The sequence below is a fragment of the Anopheles moucheti genome, chromosome 3 (genome assembly GCF_943734755.1).
Source record: "Anopheles moucheti chromosome 3, idAnoMoucSN_F20_07, whole genome shotgun sequence".
Classification (NCBI taxonomy): domain Eukaryota; kingdom Metazoa; phylum Arthropoda; class Insecta; order Diptera; family Culicidae; genus Anopheles; species Anopheles moucheti.
Genome location: NC_069141.1, coordinates 86,497,834 through 86,519,768, shown reverse-complemented (window position 1 = coordinate 86,519,768; position 21,935 = coordinate 86,497,834). Strand labels below are relative to the sequence as shown.

The 21,935-nt window shown below is 42.6% G+C and overlaps 3 protein-coding genes across 3 annotated transcripts; all 3 read right to left on the bottom strand.

Moving 5' to 3' along the window:
- Positions 1 to 12,063: 12,063 nt before the first annotated feature.
- LOC128303079 (trypsin-6-like) lies at positions 12,064 to 12,828 on the bottom strand. Its single transcript, XM_053039933.1, has one exon. The coding sequence runs from the start codon at positions 12,826 to 12,828 to the stop codon at positions 12,064 to 12,066; it is 765 nt and encodes a 254-aa protein (XP_052895893.1).
- Positions 12,829 to 13,316: 488 nt separating this feature from the next.
- LOC128305193 (trypsin-7-like) lies at positions 13,317 to 14,072 on the bottom strand. The gene has a single exon (XM_053042527.1). It carries the CDS (start codon positions 14,070 to 14,072, stop codon positions 13,317 to 13,319), a length of 756 nt encoding a protein of 251 aa, XP_052898487.1.
- Positions 14,073 to 14,669: 597 nt separating this feature from the next.
- LOC128305197 (trypsin-7-like) lies at positions 14,670 to 15,422 on the bottom strand. Its single transcript, XM_053042532.1, has one exon. It carries the CDS (start codon positions 15,420 to 15,422, stop codon positions 14,670 to 14,672), a length of 753 nt encoding a protein of 250 aa, XP_052898492.1.
- Positions 15,423 to 21,935: the final 6,513 nt, after the last annotated feature.

The window sequence follows — 21,935 nt, the reverse complement described above, 5'->3', positions numbered from 1 at the left end:
AAATTCTGGCCCAAGTTCAGGGAACCCCCGTTCCGTTCGCTCGCGGCCACACGGACGTTCCTTGTAAGGAAAGCGAAGGGTTGGGAATGGGCCAGTAACGCCCATTCCCGTTGGGACGGGAAGACACTTCGGCTAGCGTGTGGAAGTTACAAAAGTTTGTTGGGAAATAATAGAAAATGCAATTAAGTGAAATGCTTTTCATCGCTACGGAACGCCAAGTGCATGGACCTTTTGCCTGGAGTCCGATGGCGCACCGGATCAACATCCGAAGGGAAATGTTTGTTCCTTTGGCTTGCTTGTATGTACGTACGTCTAGTTGAGACGGGAAAGCAACGAGTACTCTCGCGAGTATTGGCGAATTGGCCCAGAGCGGGCGTGCTTTTTCTAGGGCACATGTTACGCTGGGTGTTGCGAAAAGTGTTGCGCATGGTTGAGACATGTAATAATTTTTGAAATTCGGCAATAATCGCTACTCTTACATTGTGACTACCAGCGTTTTAATTTATTTCAATTAATAAAACAATTGAAAATTGTTTCCACTTACTTCTACCCGCCATTACTTTTTTACCCACCTAATAATGATGCGGAAGAATCGGTCAAACATTCCGCGAATTCCAGTACCAGTTCGCGTTTCTCTTGCTCGCTAGTGCGTAAATCTAACGTAAGTGCCATTTCCCACGAAGGTCAAAAAACAAAACCCGGAAAGATAGGAGAATCCTTCCAAACCACCCACCCACTCTCAACACCACACCGCACCGTGGAGCTGGTGTGGCAAGTGAAATATATGAATATTATTTAACTTTAATTATGATATTATTTAACCCGAGAATGTGCTCATAAAATATTTTGCTTGCTCATTTGAGCTGACCGAGCACGCTTCCTGCGCTTCCAGGGCACGACAACCCTGTGTGGTTGTGCGTAAATGGGTTGTAGGCAGCGAGGAGGCCCGGGTGGAGCGCTAGAGTGGCTCGGAAAATAAACCATTCAGAACGGCAACCAAGGGCCGGGATCCGGTCGATGGACGGGCGGGAACCTATCCGAAACTAACTGCTCGTGCCTTATTTGCCTGTTCCGGAGTAAGTGGGTTATTTGGGGTTTTGTTTCGGTTCTCCGCCCTCCCAGGAAGGAGGCGATAATTAAGTTAACTTTTTTAATTCATTCGCTCGGAATAAATGAGCCATTCTTGTCAGGTGCTGGCGGTACGCAAAACCGGTGGCGCGATATGCCGGTGCACGAACAACACTCGGTGCCGGTTAACGCACGTTTCGCCGGCGGAAACTGGCCATTGTGCGCGTAGTTCTTGGAGTGTGATTTGCTTTGGTGCGTGGGAAATTCCATAAAACAACCACCCCCCAACCTGACCCGGTGGCATTGTTGTTCGGAAAGCCGCTCTTTGCATGCGAACGTACGATGTACGCAGCGCTATGATTTCTCATTAATTTAATGGGGCGCTCTGCATTTGGTGTGATGCAAGTACAGGAAGGAAATGGAAGAAACCGGTGCGAGTAAATCGTGTGAGAATGTAGTTTTGGTTTTACTTAGTTCTGGTAGTGGTGGGTCTATCCTTAAAGAATTTGTGTGATCAAATGTATTAAGAAAGCTTACCTGGAGTGGCGATCAGTGCTGTTATATTGGTGAGTTGCTAATACAACCTTCACAAACTTCATGATGTTAACGTGCATTGAGAACAAAAATTCATTTATGTAATTCTTCAATCAATGCTGAGGTACAAGTAGAAAGCACCTTATTATTGTTCATGGAATAAATCTGTTATCAGAGACCCACATAGTCTCTTTGTAAGGCATGGATATTGCTTTATGTTTACTGAACGAGATCATTTAATTTTCCCAACTTTCATAAGAGTACTGCAATAAGAGTAAATTATTGACAGCCTCCTAAGATTTCCGATGAAATATTTCTTTCTTAAAGTACACATATGATTCAGGGCGTGCAGCCCATTACATTAACTGGGCTTCTGATGGATGATTCAATAAAGGAGCGAATGAAATGACCCCCGGTGTGCCTAGATAAATACCACAATGGATAGGCAATCTTATCAACAAATCATGCTGGTCTGGCTGTAATCTCGAGGCTGTTGAAACCTGCTTTAACACAGACATTTGCAGCATAGTTAACTGCCGAACCGTGATCCTATGTGCGATCCTTTTGAATGATTCCCCATAGTTAACCGGGCCACCTATAAACCATTATAGTATCAGATCAAATTCATGGTTGATGAACACCGCGCAAACAATTGACTGTGAAGTACGTGTATGGACGCTTCTAATCCGTGTGTGATAAATTTGCGAGCCACCAAAAACAATTCGTCCTATCTTGAGGCTTTACCCAATCGTTCCACCCTTGCTCTGACAACACCCTTTCGGAAGTTTCGGTTGTTAATCAAATCAAAGCAACGACACACATTATCGCATCCCCACCCGTTCCCCGACAGGAATTGAACCGGAACTGGTCGCAGGAATGTGTCTGGCGATCGGCCTCTCTTGGGGAGTGCAGTTGAGTCACATCTCCCTAATCGCTGGTTCGGGAACAATTAGAGTGTTTCGCTATCGTCGATCAAACGACAATTGATGGAAACAATGGGATGCATTCGCATATCGTCCATTACGTCACGGTGCAAGTGAATGTATCGACACATCCTGCAACTATGCTGTGAATGCATACGCGTGTATGTGTGGGTATGCGCACAATTATTAGTACTAATCTAATTTTCCATCGACAACTCCCGGGCACAATGGTTACGAGCACGTGAGGCGCATCATAATGGGTCATGTTAACAAAATGGACGATAATGCGCCTTGAGTTATTGGCGGTGAAATTATCCACGTTTCTTTCGTCCGGCAAAGCCGTGGTACCTGTCTCTCCTGGGATGGCGGGTTTCGGTTGGCACAAGCGAGAGAAAAAGAGAAAGGTGAGTACTATCTTACGGGTGACAGCTGCTGTTATGCAAGTTTGATGTGTTAAACAACGGAATAGCTGACTTTTGCAAGGTGTTTAAAGTCTGCATTAGTTGTATTAAGCTTATATTCCAACAAAGAGCACATTAAACCTTTACGCTTGATCGTAGCAGCAGAGAAGATCGCACTATTTTTGCATACCGAGTCCAGCGAGCTCTAAACCGATGCATTTCTTAGGATTTAATAAACCTTACATAAGCTGACAAATCTCAATCAAAAGAAATCTGAACATGCTAAGTGCGGAAATACTAAAATCTATGCCCAGTGTACGATTATTCGTTCGATAAAGGCTCCACAACTTTACTCGACAACATTAATTACACCCAAAAACAACAGGCACACCCGGGGGACTAGAGTTTCTGTGTTAATTAAAATAGAGATTTCAGAAGAAATTGCAATACCTCTCCATTTCCGGGCAGAAAACAACAAATCAGACACTCGCTTTCATCACGATGGCGAAAAACATTCCGTAGTATTAATCGGTGGTTGAAAATGTCGCTGTATGGCGAAGTAACACGGCGCCAGATCGGGTACGGTGGGTGGCGTGCTCGCTCATTGCGTTTAGTATTGCGTGAAAGTTTCGTTGGTGCGTATTGTTCCCCGAGCCAGGGTATCATTTTTCCACCAGAGTGAAGAGAAAATTATTCCCTTCGTTTGTGTCCGGGGACAACCAGTGTGCCATTTTATGCTGTTTGCATCGGTGTCCCGCTGAGTTACTATTTCAATTATTTGCACCACGATAATGGTTTCGAATGCAATCAAACATTTCAGTTTTGGGAGCAGTTTGGGCACGTGATGGGGAAACAGGAAACCGGGTGATACGACCAGCGTCCGGCTCTATTTACGTTCGTTTGTGGATGCTGTCGTTTCACGGTGAATATGCTCGAAAACGGTTGAGTGCACTGTACAGGAATCAGGACCCATCATTCGCAAGCTTCAACCCAACCGAGAGAACACGGCATACCCGAATGCCGTCACAGCAATCTCTTAAATCAGCGTATAGCGAAGTACGAGTCAATTTGAAGCGGTGCACAAAGGAGGTAAGTATTGTGCGAACGGTACAGGTCGGTTTCGATGCGAATCTCGGCGAATTCCTCGCCCGTCGAGCGTGATTTGAATGTGCTGTATTTTAATAATTATTTTCTGCAAATGAGCAGACACCCGAACGAAGGGATGTACTGCCAAAATGGAGACCAGTTCGAACAAATAAAGGAACGCGTGGGAATGACATTAATGGTGCGATGTTTCGTTGTTTTTTTTGCCTAGGACTGGTGGTATTTGATTCTTTCAAGTGTTTAAATGAGCGTACGTTAATGAGAAAGTTAATGTTCGCGATACTCTGCAGGGGAAAGCGGTAAAGAAAGGTGTAAATGTTCTTGATTGTTAAGCGAATTGCATACCTAATAGGCGCTTAAGTAGAAGTAATCGATCAAAAAGGGAGTGTGCCAATTTGGAGCTGTCAATTTTCATCGATTACTGAAACATCATTTCCAAAATTTACCAAAAACGCTTTACCTCATTCCTGGAATGTTTGGATTTGCGGTTCCTAAAAAAAGGTTATCAAATTCGTTTGCAAATCATAACGGAAGGAACAAAATTATCACTCTCATCAACTTCCGGGAAATGAAACAATAATGCGCGCTCATCCTGAATCGCTCGATATTAGTTTTCCACCCAACAAGTGACGGTTTTTAATAGGAAAATACCCCGCAAACAAAATCGTTCCATCGAGACGCCTTATCAGAGACTCCGTTTGATGATTGCAAAAGACTCGGTTCGAGGGTATCAATGGTACCGTACCGTTTGCCGTACCGATGTGGTGTTGAAATATCCATACCCTCCCCTAAAACAACCAAACTCGTGCCAACACAGAACCATGTACATGACAGAAGGTGGTGGAGGTGAGGCAGGAGCAGTGGAACATCCGCCCTGGTTGTGGTTAGGTCAGGACCGGGCACAGATTGGCTATTGGCTGGCGGCTGTTTGGTTGGCTGAAGTTTGGCAGCATCGTACCGCTGTTGTCTGTGGAGCGTGTTTTTGGGCCGAAAATAATTAAGTAATGCATTATTTATTTTACCAATACAGCTCCCCGGTGTACATTTACCGTAAAACGCCTGCAATCGATTGCGGTACTTCGGTTCTTGGAACGAAAATCTTTTCCTGGAAAGGGCACTTTTCGACCGTTCGATCGGCCGGGTACACCAAATGGTTGGTTCGCTACACAGCAGCACTTGTCTATCGTTCGGAAACTTTCGTGCAGAAAATGCTCTGTTCCAAGTATGAGAATCAGCATTTCATGGTTTTAATGGCTTTTTGGTAACAGGTATCCGAAGTCGCATCAGTGTTTTGTTGTTTATTTGACGTTGGATATGTGTAATTCAGTAAAATATTAAGCTTGGTAGTTGGTATGGTCCTGGAGAAATGGTTGTTATTTATATACATGCAGGAATATAAGATCTGGAATATAAGATTAGGTTGCTTTATATCTTCACACAGGGACGCTTAAATGTAAAGAACACTACGTAGATTTGTTATAAATTCAGGACTCAATATGAAAAATCTTGCTTTAAAGATGCCTTTCCCCGGAATTTACTTTAAAGTTTCGTCCGCATATTTCTGGGTATTACGGTAGCTAGGTTTAAGGTTCAATGGTGCACCGAAAAAGTCATATGCTGTCGGACCGGTCACCAGCGACTGTACACGGAGCGATGGATTTCGGTGTTTTTGAAAAACATAACTATTGAATTTGCCTTCCGGCTGACATGCTTTTGATTTTGGCCTGAATGGAATGAAACCGAATGCATAGCAAAAACCATGCAGCGTCTGACATTTGACGTGTCACGTACACGGGTTTTGGAAAAAAAGAAGAACTTTCCACTCTCAGTCGCAGTGTTTTGAACGACGATAAAAATAGGGTAGAAAAAAGAATTCTAAAGAGTTTCAAAACATCCTTGGAAAGCTGTGTCCTGCAAACCAAATCAGAACACGAATGATGATGATGATGATGAACGAGTGCCATGATTTTCCGACTCGTTTGAAGATTTGCTCCGAATGCGTCCGTGTGGTAAGAAGGTTTAAAGCCAAGTTTTTTTTGGGGCGTGTGTGTTCTACTGTGAGGTGACGATATTGTCATCGGTTTTTCAGCCTGAGCAAAACGGAACAATGCAGATGAAGTTGGGCAAGTACGCCGCACGAAACGTTCAACTTGCGATAGCTTGCTTGCTATTCACACCCGAAACAGAAACATGAATGGCTGTGGATCCTGATCTTTGATTGTGGGCTTCTTTTTTTGCTGCTTTCTTGACACGGAAAAGGTGCCCGAACTGTGCAGTGTAGAGAATTTGTCCCGTGTGCATGTGTGGCTGTTCCCGGCTAAGCTGCACGTAGCGCATTTCGCTTACGTCTCGGTACCGATAAGGATAATGGAGTTTATTGCCGGGAGCCAATGGCAAAATAGGTTCCGTCTGTCACCATTCTCGGTGGGCATCCAGCAAGGACGAGTCTTCGAGTACGCTACGGCCCTGGTTATGCTTTGAGTGTGGGTCTTTTCTTTCATATCTGATGGACATCAGTTTTGGGAAGATGTGCCCTCCCAAAAATGGAAAGAAAAATGAAGAATTCGAATGAAATCATAACGGAAGTTTTGGAGCTCAAACGATATTGGACTATAGAACGTCAGCTATGTTTTCTAATATTAGATTTTCTCGGAATGGTAAGGTTTTCGCAGCACTGAAATTCTGCTTATAAGAAGATGACATTTCTAAAATTCCAGAAAGCGTACTAAAGTTGAGATTGGAATTTGGAATAACAGATCCAATGTATGACTACGAATAGGCATTGCTTTCTGTAGCTAGAAGGTGTGGTTGGGATGTTCAATATTTTATATAAATTGCGCTCTAATTTACACTTTAATGATTCAGAAAGTTGATTAACGTCAACCACGCGCATCGCAAAAACGTTGAACTTAAAATAAGCACTTCGTTTCACAATATTTGTGCAGTAATTGTCACATAATTGTGTTTTACCTCAACAGAGAATTAAAATTGAATAAAAAACGAGTATAAAAAATAAATGTTCCGCACTAATAAAGCAATTCCAAATAAGCTCCATGCATACGGTGAGCATCGTACGGTTTCTGGGAAGGGAACAAGATATTGCATATTAAATGGATCGTATGCTTCTGCTATGAAAACACCGATCACAACCTTCCTATCAGACAAGAGTCTACCGGTGCTGTTGGTTACCTCGACGGAAAGATAAAGTTTTACTCGCCATCGGTAAGCAATGCGGCACAATAGAGAAAACCAAAGTACCGTCGAACGAAGCCAGAAGCACCGGTCCGTAGACGGTATGACCAGAAAGCAGTACTACGAGGCGCTCCCGTCTGTCACTGGACGCTAAATCCTCGTACACCGAGTGGCCATTACCAATTGCGCTGCGGGAAGAGATCAAGCGTAAGGGGCAACATATGGGTGTTGCACAACATGCGAAACTTCACGTCAGTTGCTTTATCAATTTTATTGACATTTATTTAGTATCTACATTTAGGCGCCGGGAGGCGAACTGCGAACACATAATGCTGTGTGTTTCTGATCGATAGGATGAAAAAAGCAATGAAGGAGGGGTTTATTTAGGGGGGATAAGTTGTGCTGTATTTGTCCTTACACGTGCCCATGGTCACGGTACGGTGAAGCGGTGTGTAATGGGGGAAGCGAAGCGTAAAAAAATATGTCCATTTAGCCTGAGCACCAAAAACGGATGTCATTTTCCACCCATACAGTGCAGATAACCTGATGCTCGACAATCCTTCGGTCGTTACAGTGGTCGGTCAAGCATACGGAAAACAACATCCGATCGCTCTTGGGGCGTTAGCTTAAAGATTTAAGCAACAAATCGTAACCGTCGGTGCGGAACGCTCTTTTTTTACGACTGGTGCTAATAAATAACCATGTTAACAAGATTTTAATAGCTGATTCACCAGCTTTCATGACCATCGTGAGAGGTCCATGATTCGTGTTCTTATGATGTGGAGCTATATTTTGGGTGTGTGTGTGTGTGAGTGAGTGCTGCGGTTTACACACCGCACTCGGACGTTTCTATTCAACGCTGGTGTCAACAGTGTCCTGTTGCGGCTAATGCGCCCTGTTGTTATTGTTGTTATTTTTTTCTTCCGTCAGCTCGACGAGCCCAACCAACAAACCGTCGAGGGTTATTAATGTTATCGTTTTGTTATCAATTTTATGCCTCCATTATCTCCATTGAGGCTGGATAAAATACAGCGGCAATAAAAGTGAACTCCAAACGAACAATACGAAATGGTGTCAAATTATTTCGCCGAACAAGACCAAGCTTTGTGTCTGTGTGTATGTTTGGTGTGGATTTACTGTCGGGGATTATTATTGTGCCCACCAAAATGGTGGTTTTTCCTTCCCCTTGTGGGGTACTTTTATGTACTTTGCCAGGGATTTAAACACCAGTACCAGCAGAATTGGGAATCGTGTTGGGTGGTATTAAAAATTAATAATTATGTACAGTATTTTCCACTTACACTCGATACGTGTTTGGGGAAACTTTCGGACCGGTAGGATATAATGTGTTGAACACCTGCTAAGTATTTAATGCAATTGATTCAGCATTGTTCTTACTGTTGGCGGAATGTAAAGGTTAGGTTAACGATCTCCTTCAGAGCTATTTCCCGTGACATCAACTGAACAAGGTCACGAAAACTGCTTATCACCTTTCGCCGGGAAAGTTGTGAGCTTTCAGCAGCACGAATTGACAGTGATGAACATGTCAGTAAAGTGGTGTGCTGTCAATGTGCTCATTCGGATGAGAATCGTACGTTTGATTGAAACCTGTCGTTCTTTGATTTTCCGGTCTGTTTCCGTTTGTTTTAAATTTGTTCACCTGGCACTAACAGGATAAGCTGAAGGATATTCGCTCATCATTGTCCACACCCCTATAGATTGACCGTCCGATTGATTAGCTTCAAATATGCAAAGGTAAGTGAAGATAATACGAGCTGAAAGCTCGTTCCAGCACTGATATACGAACTCTTGGAAACTGTACAGACTTTTTGGAAATGCTTCTTCACAGAAACTTTTCAGCGAAAGCACTTGAACTTGGACGGTACAAGAACGCCCATAAGCATGTGAAAACTTTTCGTTTATTGTTACCGGTTTGTTAGAAGTCTAGAGTCTAGAAGTTTTGAAGTACTTGGATGAACACCCAGTCAAGCACGCGTTAAAGTTTCAGTTATTAAGTAAATGAAACAAACGTATTTGTAATGTGATACTGTTAAACACAACACCCCGAAAGGTCCAATACAAAAATGTCAAAGACTTTCCGGGAGTTCCGTGTAAGGATGTAACATCTACACGCACTCTGTCTCGTCCGCTCCGAAGCAACTTAAATTTGATATACCGTCAATGTAACCCGAACCGTGATGCGTTGCGTTCTCATGTCAACAATTATTTAGCTTCCACACCGGAATACAATCATTTGTGCTCGTTTCCTGGCTGGGAACAGTGGTTGGGTTGTGTGGACGCGTAAGTAGGTTAGCAGGATGAGTTCAGAATTGTAGGTCACGACGGTCTCAGTACCAGGACACACATCGAGTAGTGCCGGGATGAGTGGGATGGTGTAGATAACCGATAACTCCGTTCCAGATGTACTGTTGTTGCTTTAGGATACAGCAATTTTTTCTTGTTAAGTAAACATACATATGCTGGTCATTTTGGTGATGGATTGACATTTAGGGCGTTGAAATGAAAGTCTAAGTTGATTGTGTGGAAATGTTTGATCAAATTTGGGCGTGGAATTACATGATATACCGCAATTGATAAATGAAGGAGGTCAATCTTGAAGGTGATCTTGATCAAACCATGCTGAGATAACTAATCTTCTGATTCAACTCGTCATTCAGCTGACTAATACATGCTTCGTTTGTTGCAAGCTTGTTAAATAGTTCATGTGGCGTAATTAATGTTCTATCGATTTCCTTCGAGTACTGGTTGATATTTGGTATGCTTTCTCTAAAAAGGGACAAACAATATTTCATTATAGCAAGTGTTTACAGTTGAATTTTTATTTCATAAATTAGATCTGATTGGAAACCGCTTCCAGCATACGCGAAAGAGGTTTTATTCTGTACTTTCTAATAAATGATCGTGTAAACAAAGCGCTGCTCACAAATCGCAAACATATGGTGCTTTACGATACGAACAGCGAAAGAACGAAAAATCCATACGACTGCAAACGACAAATAGTTTGCGGTAGCATATGTCATCTCACTCACAATTTGTCAGCTTTATTAATCGACAGCATGAACAAAAAGTGCAATTGTACATGTCGAAAGTTTCGATGCAGCACTGTTGCAAATGGTCGCAGATATAGTGCTGTAGGGAACGAATGCATCTCTATTCATCAACGGAATGTATAGAGCTGTACAGGATGATGTATGATCGCGAAAGGATAAAACTATCACGTTTACATACATTGTTCGCTTTGTTTTGAATCCGTGTATTGTTTCGTTCATCCTGAGAATAATTAAAAATGTGCTTCTATTGATCTTTATGCTTTGTATTAGTCAACAAATTCCGAATGATTTTTATTTATGGGCAATTCATGCGCTTACTGCAGATTAGTTGCGTTTGATAATGAAACAAAGGACGTTTCATTGGAATCGTTTAGCGAAGCTATAGGAAATATGTCATCAAACGTGTTAGTGGGCATTGATTTACGGTTCAAAGGAAAATAATACCGTAATAATACAAAGTATTGTTAGGGAACAATATGAAGCATTACAACGGCTTTTGAGCTTTAATCGTCTAAAAAAGGCACATTCTCGATGGTAATTAAAGAACTTTAAATGGAAGTCAATAATGTTTAGAACAATGTAATTTAAATGGTTAACGTTTCTATTTGGAGCATGTTTCTTAATATTGCAATGCATGCCACACTTATGAGTAACTGTAGTAAAGCATTTTTTCTGCTAGGTAGGTGACGACTTGGATGACCCGTTGGATACTTAAAAGGAGCGAAAAATCCATGAATAGTTAAAAACAACCTCAACACCGACTGGCGTGGATAATCTGTTGACATTTAATAAGCAATAAATATTCTCCACCATGTTATCTTTTCATCGAACGCTAAATACGGTGGCGAATGGCCTGAGCTAAGGTTACTGGGCCACATGGAAGCATTTACATGTACGTATCCTGCTAGTCGTTTAGTACAAAACAAAAAGTACAGCGGTACGCGCGGTACACTTCGTGTAAGTGCTCTAATTTCCTCACATCCGATTCTGAAGCGATAGAAAAAAAACCAGACCAGGCACACCGGAAGAACTTTGAAACGTAAATTGCTTTCTTCGCACAGCACTCGTTCGTATTTCACGATACACCGAAAGTGAGTGCCGTGCTATATGGCATTGAAGGAGAATTGTGAGAGTTAGTAGAACGATATTCACATAAACCCCTTTTGATATAATTATTCAAGCTCACTGATGCTAGTTGATATTAGCCGGTGGAAAGCTGTTTCGAAGAGTGTATGCAATTGTTCTAGAGTGGCTCATTAATGGGCTTCATTAATACAAGTCATGCATTTTAATTCCCGCTTCGTAGAGCTTTTCTGATGTCACGATCTATCACCACGGCTCACGAAGGCAAATGAGATGATGCAGCAGAATGTTTATAAGTTTAATGAGAAGCCACGCTTTTGTACTTTAAACCACGTGCTGTGGAGTTGTTGTATGTTCGAAGGTAGCTCAAGCAAAGCGATTTATATACGACAATGAAGTGAGTATGGAAATTGGCTCAATAATGAGAGCTGAATATGTCAATAAAATAGTTGTATTTCTTAGAGACATTGTTATTCAGAGGAAAACCAAAGCATGGATCTACTTCTGGGGATTCTCTGGACGATTACAGATCTCTCAAGAATCGGTAAACCTCAGAAGATGAAAGTTCCTTAACATGATTCATTTTCTATCCTTTCACTTGATCGTATGAAGAACTTCTGTTCCGTGAAGGTGACGGCAGCTTCATGATCATAATGAAGGTGCAGGATTATAATATCGAAAATTATTCTAATTATTTATTAAGCCTGTTATATTCCTAAACATGGTCGCTTGAATAAAACCCAGATAGCTGGCCACTCGCGTAGCGACAGATCCCTCGTTAAGTCCCCCCTCATGCTCACTAAAGGCAAACACGGCGTACAGCTTACCGTGTGCCACCATTGGCGCACCTGCGTCGTTGAACCACTGTCCCTGCTGCGTACCGTGTGGAGGAATCAGACAGAAACCATGCTGTTGCCATATGATTTCCTTCGCCATATACTCCTTCAGCAGCCTAACACAAGCGATGTTGTCCGAGATCAGGGTGTACGTTGCACCGCGCAGATGCGTCGTATCGTCTTCATTCTTGCCGTACGACAACATCGTCACTTCAATAGTTTCCGGCAGTGACATGCCGATATCGATTGGTTGTATGGTGTCACTGTACTGTACATGACCACGTATCAGCACCATTGCAATGTTATTATCCCACCCAGCAAACTCTGGATGTCTGAAGATGTTCCACACCTCAAACCACTCGGCATAGCCATAGAAATCGGTCGCACCTAGCGCAATGTTGTATTCACTGTCCGGGAATAGATAGACGGCACTGGCCGAGGTTAATATCCATTTTGGCGTGATGATGGCCCCATTTCCTATGGGTTGTCGTGCGTATGCAATGGCGGCCATAAATGGGTACTGCCGAACTGACACGTCCTTTCCTCCGACTTGACGTGTTACGGGCTGGACGATGGTTACACAACAAACAACTATTGCTATCAGCAAGAGTTTCATTTTCCATCAACTTTTGGGAACTAAAGCGTCATATTGATTGTTTGGTTTTTAATATTTTCGCTATTGGCGTCAGCACGACTGAGCTTGTTTTGTAAATAGACTCATTTGTTTCACGTGAATGCAGTGAAATGAGAATAATGCATTTAGTTTCCTGATTTCGATCCGCCACCACAACGTTTGATGTATGCATAATTCTTCCTTTTTACATCACAGTAAGCTATGGTTTAAACTACTTTGCATTAAATATGAAATAATTTTACTAAATCAAATGTTTCCCATATTTCGCCGTGGTGTTTCACGATTGCATTAAACCGTGTAAATTGTTATTACAATGTCCAATAATAATTATATATTATATTTGAGGTTTATTATCAATCCCAGTAATTATGATATGCCATTAGTATTGTTTTGGTACTTGTTTTATTGCTCTATATGTGATTTATAACAAACAACTTGTCTCAAATAACTAACTGGTACCTGTAGCACGCTTATCCAATTTGCATCATCTTTTCTTGAATCCAGCTCCTAAATTTGAATACGCGTGTCGCAACGGCTCCGTCATCCGACACGCCTCCTTCGTGCTCAGCAAACGCAAACAAACCGAACAGTTGACCGTTCGCGATAATCGGTGCGCCCGCATCGCTGAAAAACTGTCCTTGTTGTTGGCCAGGAATCGGGAACACACAGTAACCCTGTAGGTCGGATATCATTCTCTTCGCTAACCAATCGGTGAGGGAATTAATGCACTCACGATCTGAGGTGAGTCTGTAGTCAGCCTCGCGTAGACTGTGCGTACCATGCTCATTTAGGCCAAAAGAAAGCATCTGCGCAGTGACAGTAGCTGTGTCCGTGTCGGGCAGTGCGATTGGCCGCACCATGTCAGTGTACTTGATAGATCCCTTCAGATGTATCAGAGCGATATTGTAGTCCCAACCGACAAATTCAGGATGTTTGTGGATGTGGTTCACCTCGTAATAAGTGCCATAATCGAGGAATTGGTTCGTACCAACCTGCACATAGTACAGACTCTCCTCCAAAAAGTAGACGGCACTGGCGGACGTTAGAATAAATCTCTTATGAATGATGGCACCATTTCCCACGTGAGTGTTGGCATATGAAATGGCTGCCATAAATGGGAAGTCTTTAATTGCTACATTCCTACCACCGATGTGACGCACCTGTGCCCGTGCGGACCGAGAGTAATAGATGCAAATTAGCGAAAGGAACACCAACGAAACCTTCATCTTAAACTACACCACGAGAATCGTTGGGGGCATTTTATAGCAGAACGATGTACCGGAAATTTAGTAGGCATTGAGAAAAATGGAGTGCAATGTGCCTGTTGTTACAGTTAACAACAACAAATTATAATTGGTCCGGCGGTAATTTGGTAACGGTTAGACTATTCGTTCTGCTACGTTCTATATCGTTCTCGTGTGATAAATATTTCGATTGTAGTAGTACATAGTGCTATAATTTAGATTTTTCCTAGCATGTTTTTTCTACATTCGCTTGAAACCATAAACAATTGATCTGACAGTTGATATAGAGGGGTTTCCCCCAGGGGCGTTTTGTTTTTACGTGGTTTGACGAAATTAATGACGATTATTTGTATGGTTAGCATTAACCTTATTGGAGTTGTGCTAATAGTTCATTATTTTCTAATTTGTTCGGGTGTTTCAAAAGTGTTTTAAATGGTATAAAATTTAACACAACTTAATTGGTTTGAAGTGAAATATGTAATGCTTTGCTTTGAATATGTAATAACTTTTTTTATTGCTCTATATGTGATTTATAACAAACAACTTGTCTCAAATGGCTTGCAAGTACCTGTAGCACGCTTATCCAATTTGGATAATCTTTTCTTGAATCCAGGTCGTAAATCTGAAAACGCGTGTCGCAACGGATCCGTCATTTACGCCTCCGTGGTGCTCAGCAAACGCAAACAAACCGAATAGTTGACCGTTCACGATAAGCGGTGCGCCCGCATCGCTGAAAAACTGTCCTTGTTCTTGGCCAGGTATCGGGAACACACAGTAACCCTGTAGGTCGGATATCATTCTCTTCGCTAACCAATCGGTGAGGGAACTAATGCACTCACGATCTGAGGTGAGTCTGTAGTCAGCCTCGCGTAGACTGTGCGTACCATGCTCATTTAGGCCAAAAGAAAGCATCTGCGCAGTGACAGTAGCTGTGTCCGTGTCGGGCAGTGCGATTGGCCGCACCATGTCAGTGTACTTGATAGATCCCTTCAGATGTATCAGAGCGATATTGTAGTCCCAACCGACAAATTCAGGATGTTTGTGGATGTGGTTCACCTCGTAATAAGTGCCATAATCGAGGAATTGGTTCGTACCAACCTGCACATAGTACAGACTCTCCTCCAAAAAGTAGACGGCACTGGCGGACGTTAGAATAAATCTCTTATGAATGATGGCACCATTTCCCACGTGAGTGTTGGCATATGAAATTGCTGCCATAAATGGGAAGTCTTTAATTGCTACATTCCTACCACCGATGTGACGCACCTGTGCCCGTGCGGACCGAGAGTAATAGATGCAAATTAGCGAAAGAAACACCAACGAAACCTTCATCTTAAACTACACCACGAGAATCGTTGGGGGGCATTTTATAGCAGAACGATGTACCGGAAATTTAGTAGGCATTGAGAAAAATGGAGTGCAATGTGCCTGTTGTTACAGTTAACAACAACAAATTATAATTGGTCCGGCGGTAATTTGGTAACGGTTAGACTATTCGTTCTGCTACGTTCTATATCGATCTCGTGTGATAAATATTTCGATTGTAGTAGTACATAGTGCTATAATTTAGATTTTTCCTAGCATGTTTTTTCTACATTCGCTTGAAACCATAAACAATTGATCTGACAGTTGATATAGAGGGGTTTCCCCCAGGGGCGTTTTGTTTTTACGTGGTTTGACGAAATTAATGACAAGTATTTGTATGGTCGGCATTTTCTAATTTGTTCGGGTGTTTCAAAAGTGTTTTAAATGGTATAAAATTTAAGGCAATTGAATTATTCTTAAATGTTGCTTCTTTTATATGAATTTGTACGCTAACAAACGGATGTTTCGCAAATGCACATGTGCTTGTAAAGAATTATGTAAATCAAATAATTAAGTATGAATTTCGATGGTAACAATAATGACTACATGGATAAGAAAGTGCAGTATCACTTGGTACAGTGCTAATTGTTGCAAGCACAACCTCCGTAATCCGAACCAAATAAACAGTAACGTAGCTAGAAGGCTTCCATAGAAGAAAACAATTTTGTTCACCACAAACAATAGCACTGACCGGCATACCACCGTCGGGCAGGGTCGTTTGAAAACACGGATTAATTTGTCGTTATCTGCCGAAACACTTGATCCAAAGCAAACCGGTACGCACACGCCGGCAGGAGAAGTCCGGCAGCAGTCGAGATAATCGAAATATCATCGAACAAAACCAATTCGTCAGCATTGCCCATCGACGAGTTGCTTCGGTGTCCGACCAAACCCACCACAAAACGTGAAGGCAAGCTTTGCCGCTATTATCGTTCTTGCTTCAGTCAATTCCGGTTCGAAGGTCATCCCTTCTTCCGTTTGGTGAAAGGGCAGGCGAACGCTAAGCCGCTGTGGAAAACGATCCGGAGGTGGTAGTTGCTTCGGTCGGTACTTTGCGAAACGGTACGGCTTCCTGTCAGTGGCACTGCCTCCGGGACTGTTTGGCGACAGATCAACAGCGTGTCCGGACGGTTGTGCCGTAATTCGGCGCATCCTGCTGCTTCTTCCCAATCAGACCAGTCAGCTCGCCGCTCGCACGGGCGGGGGGGCGGCGCAAACGCGGAGCGACGGCAAAACGGAAAGTGAAACAGATAGCTCCGGAGTGTCGGCGAATTACCTTCAGCTCCCACGTGCCCCCTCCCGTAGTCCCCAGTGACCGGGCCCCTCGGTTCACCCGCTCATCCTCGTAGTGAAATTGAGAAAATGCGATACTTTCGCCCGGGGAACCGGAACGCGAAACGCGCGCGTTTCGGCCTGTTCGGAAACGGAAATCCAATTTAATTTTGACATTCTTTCAAATATTGATGAAGCAGCGAAATGTGTTTCATTATTGAGCTGGCAAACAAGGGCAACAGACACACAGACCGGATGGGATGAATCTCTTTTCTCGGTTTGACGGTTTAATTTCGTCCACCGAGGAATGACATTCGTTACGGTGACTGATTTCGGGATACGTTTGATGCTGGTTGAGGAGGGTAGGGGGGTTAATTTTTCTGGCGTTAGGTTTTTGCTTCTGCGAAAAGCAACGCACTTCGCAGCGGACACATTTTCCAACGCACAAGCAGTATTGGGTAATGTGCACTGTTCGCAGCAAACCGGCACTATCCGGCGATGACATAATTAATCTAAAACGCAATGCAGCGCGCAGCGTGTTCCGTTTCGGCGCAATAAGCAATTGAAGCCATTAACGCCAACTTTTGTATTCGGTTGGTGGACATATGTTTAACATAACGAAGTTCTGACCTACACGCACACACATCAGAAACATTGCGAGAGAACAGGATTTTCATTAAAAGCGGGAATTACTTTGAAATTTATCGCCATAAATTTCCGGAATCATGCGATCGGTAAATGGGAATTCATAATGTTAGCATAAAGTCAATAATTTGAGTTGGGAAATTTAGCATTCATCTTAATACGGATGCGTTGCCATGCATGTGTTAGCGAGAATTTTAGCATGTGCGGCGGTGTTTTTGTTCGAACGATACAGCGCGTTAGTAATTATCGTTAGTAGCGATGCTTTTATAGTTTTTGGACCAGGTTGGTAAACAATTCACGAGAATGTTTGATGAAAATCGGGTTCGGTGTCGGGTTGGCGTTTGTCGTTCCACTTTTGTTGACAGTTTGGCTTTGTACATGCGGTAGCAATACAGCGGAAAATATTATTCGTAAGTTTTTTATTTTGAGGAGAATATGTTTTCAATTCTCACAATTTTAAAATTACGTGAAATATTAATATATTCTGTTTGAATATAGGAAATTAAATTTTTAGTTATGTTTTATCTGATCTATTCTTCACTTTTTCGGCAATTCAATCAATTTTCACCTTCTTATTTTATTTATATTTTCTTTTCATGATTTATTTTGGTCTCGTTATGAAAATCAATTAAATTAAAAGCATCGCATTTACCATTTGCTGATTTGATTGCGGTTTTTACCATCGATTGGTGGTGAAAGATGCTGTGTGACGGTAAACAATCAATTTTAAACCCATTTAAAATAGATTCTTTTGATGCCGTTTTGCTACATGAATGTGAGAATTTCATTGATTAATTGAAGCTAATTGAAATTGTATGCTGTACGCTTACACAAAGGGGTTTGAAAATCAGACGCACTAGTATTACAACTGCCGTACGCGTACCCAGTGTAGACGTGAGCACAGTTTGCACGAATAAACCAACCCTAACAAGCGTATTGTGCACACAGAGTCTGGCTTTGTTCCAACATTCCAGAAACAATTTGCAACCAACTATCCTGGTTTTGGTGCGGTAAACTGATGCGATGAGACGATGGAAAGGTTTGATCCTTCATTCATGGTATAAATTCTACCGAGACATCATTTGAAGCCATCAAACCACATAAACCACAACAGCCATTTGCCGCTGCTGCTTTTGTATTTTCGTTGGCACACGACGGCTGATTGGAACGCGCACGACGACCGTGAATGATATGATCGTTGGCATGATGACATGGGCCAAACAATGAATAATCTTACCACGGTTTGAGGAAGGACGTGTGTTTGGTTACAAGCAATTGATTTTTTGTTTGAAAAGTGTCTCATCAAGAATGCTTTTTAATGTGCGGGAATGTAACAGAGTTCATAATGGGGTAACAGCATAATGGTGCACATGTTTTGTCCTCAAGTTCTGGAACAAACTCTACTGTTGTAAAAAAAAGGGCACTACAAGTGCATTTTTCTACCGCACTTCGAGTCATGGTGCAACGACTCACATTTACCACCTGGGAGTGTGCCACTCTTGCACTCACTTTCCATCGATCACTTAAAGCCATTCTTCGATACAATCGTCAAGTACTTTGGTTGTAGCATTTGCACGATAGTCATCCAGTGTCCATCGAGGCATGGCATTATGCACCTTCGCTACTAACTGGCTCCAGCGACCATATCAACCTGTCTCGCCTACCTCCTTCTGACCCGTGCCACACCGGTTAACACTTGTCAGTGCGCTGCACGTATCCGGGACATGCTGCCAGCGGTGCATCGCATCGCAACGTTGGGTGCGTTGGGTCCGATTAGCTTTGTGAGCGCTATGGCAAGGGTGTTTCTGCTACATCTAAGACCTGTTTACAGCTGCAGTGCTGCAGTGCTTCGGCTTTTGGAGGACTCTCGGGGCAATGTTTACTCGTCTCCAGTCTGCTCCTCGACCTTCTGCGGTACACTCAGCACTCCGAGTGGTCGTTGTTGGTGTCGTGGTCGGGATGATGCTTGTCCCAGTTTGCAAACGGAGTCACATTACCGGTGATGTGCACACATGACGACACATCCACTAGCCAGCTGTTAGACGCTGAAGCAACTTTAGAGCGGACTTTCCCCGGAATGGTATAATCATTTTATTGAACAATTACCAATCGCTGCAGAGAGGTTCTTGGAATAGTATCAAGCAGAAGAGATGCCAGTGAAATCAGATCTGAAACACTAAGAAGGCAACGAGGCACAGCTCGAATTGAGTGGAAGATCGATTTAGAAAATGTAATGCTTTTACGCAATGAAACGATATTTCTTATTTTAATTGAATGATAGCCCCGACGTCTTCTAGGTAATCTTGGAGAATTGATTTATTTATAGAAAAATGTTATTACTTTGACGAATATTGCACACGTTCTATAAATCATAACTACATGCAAAACACGGTTTGCGTATAAAAATGTTGTTTTGTTACGCGAGTTGCAGATTTTCAGGCGAATTGAATTTAAAACAGTGAATTGTTTTTGATTTTAGATTTCTAGAAACATGTGATACATCTTTTTGATCTCTAGCAGTTTGCACGTCTGCTATAATTTCACATAATCATCACTAATACCGCAACTGAATGGACTAGGATTTGGGTATCTTCGTGCAAGACGATTGATTCACTTCGATTTATCTTCCACTTGCTTGCGTAGACTTTGAAAAATGATCCACAATCTGGGAAACGACTCAGGCGCTCGGTGTTCAAAACTCAGCACAGTGCATTTACGTCGAACAGTGGTAAACACTTACGCCGCATGATCTTTTGACAACGGAAGCGAATATCACGTAGTCACTGGAATTCGACGAACCGCCGTACAAGTTGGTGCCCTTTAACCACCGCTACTTTAGGATCAAGAGGCTTTCGGTTTTCAGTTCTACGGCCACTATACAGTGCACATGTAATTCTTTTTTTAGTGCCTTGCGCCAAGCTCTCACAAAGCGGAATGGATCCGATTACTGGAGTCGTTTTGCGCGTAGAAAATTTATAGCTCCAAAAGCAATCACGATAAGCTATCGTAGGCAAACAGGCATGTGGTTAATGCTGCCTTTCTCCCACATGTCTCAGAACACACTTAAGTCCACAGACACACACACACACGCACATGAAAGAAAACCGCGACGCATTCGAAAAGCAAGAGACTTCACCTGACATTGTCGCATGGTGTGGTTGTAATGGAAGCAGGAACTTGGCGGAGATGAAGGCTAAGCGTACGTACATAAATCACAGCATCGTCATCGTCCATCATCGGTTCCTAGGTTCGCAGCAAATATGCGAGCCGGTGTGTCCTTATCATGCGACAACCATAAAATCTGGCTTTCACACTCAAATGTATGAACAACCATACATTCACACACACACACACACACACGCACAAGCAGGGACACTTCGTTGGAAATTAAAGTCACCAGGAAGCGACCGCGACTTTGAAGTCATCATTCAAACGCCTTCGTGGGATTGCGGGATTGCATACATTTCGGCGCGAGATGGAACATGCTGGAAACCAATTAAACGCGTAAGCCTACCGAACGCTGAAACCGTATCGATGCTTTGTAATTCGGCTTGGTAGTGAAGGTAATCAAACACCAAGCTCGGGTTTAATGAGATTAATGGTAACTATAAGTCCGTGTGAGCTGAATCCGAAGGCGCTATCGCGCACCGTTCGGATGCTGCGAGAGCATTGGGAAAATTATTCACTTGTGAAGTTGATGTTGAACATAATTTCAACGACGACGGTAAGAACCTTTCAAACTTAGAATAAAATGAGCTTAGTGAGAAGATGTTCGGAACTTGTGATAAGATTTACGACAACGCAGATAACAAACTAATTCGTGAATTAAACTATTCTTGAAACCTTTTTTAAGGAGGGAAACCGCCGTCAATTAGAATCAATTTTATTCTCGTTCTCACACGGAATGGATTTTGTCTCCATTTACAAACAGCTGATAAACCGGAACGAATAAATATTCTTTAACTACCATCTTCATCAGACGGGAGGATTTTTCACAGAATGAGCCACCGGTTGCATTTCTCCAGTGCTTCCACTTAAACGCCACATCTGGCAATGGTTAGAAATTTGCGCCACAGCAACGCAAAATCATCAAACAGTTTAAAATGCGCCCTTCGTAGCGTGTATTATTTGTTCAAACGGGCTGGAACGCTTCCTGAATATCGTACGCACTGGAAGGCCCTTCTTGATAGACCCAAAACCTTGGAAAGAATAAAAAAATCCTTCCCCAAACCAACCGCAAGGACCCACGCGCTCGAGTGAAATTCAATTCATCGCAATTTAACGGATGAAACGTGATTGAATGCCATGAAAACTAATTTAATTACGGTAAACTAATTAATGGCTTGGTTGAGCTGGAAAAGAGAACGTGAAGCGGAGGATAAGAGGAGCAAAAAGCAAAAAAGGCAGAGGCGATGCAGTGGTAAGGGAAAGGTTTTTTTTTTAATTTATTTATTATTTTCTTTGCCTGTTGCTACCACCTTCCGGGTGGTTAGCTGTTCTGTTTGGTTGTTTCACTTTACTTGTGTGTGCCTTTTGGGGTGTTTTATGTGTATGGCTTGTGGC

Bases quoted from the DNA above. Each gene is read 5' to 3' on its own strand.
- LOC128303079 (XM_053039933.1), bottom strand. From the start codon at position 12,828: ATGAAACTCTTGCTGATAGCAATAGTTGTTTGTTGTGTAACCATCGTC.
- LOC128305197 (XM_053042532.1), bottom strand. From the start codon at position 15,422: ATGAAGGTTTCGTTGGTGTTTCTTTCGCTAATTTGCATCTATTACTCT.
- LOC128305193 (XM_053042527.1), bottom strand. From the start codon at position 14,072: ATGAAGGTTTCGTTGGTGTTCCTTTCGCTAATTTGCATCTATTACTCT.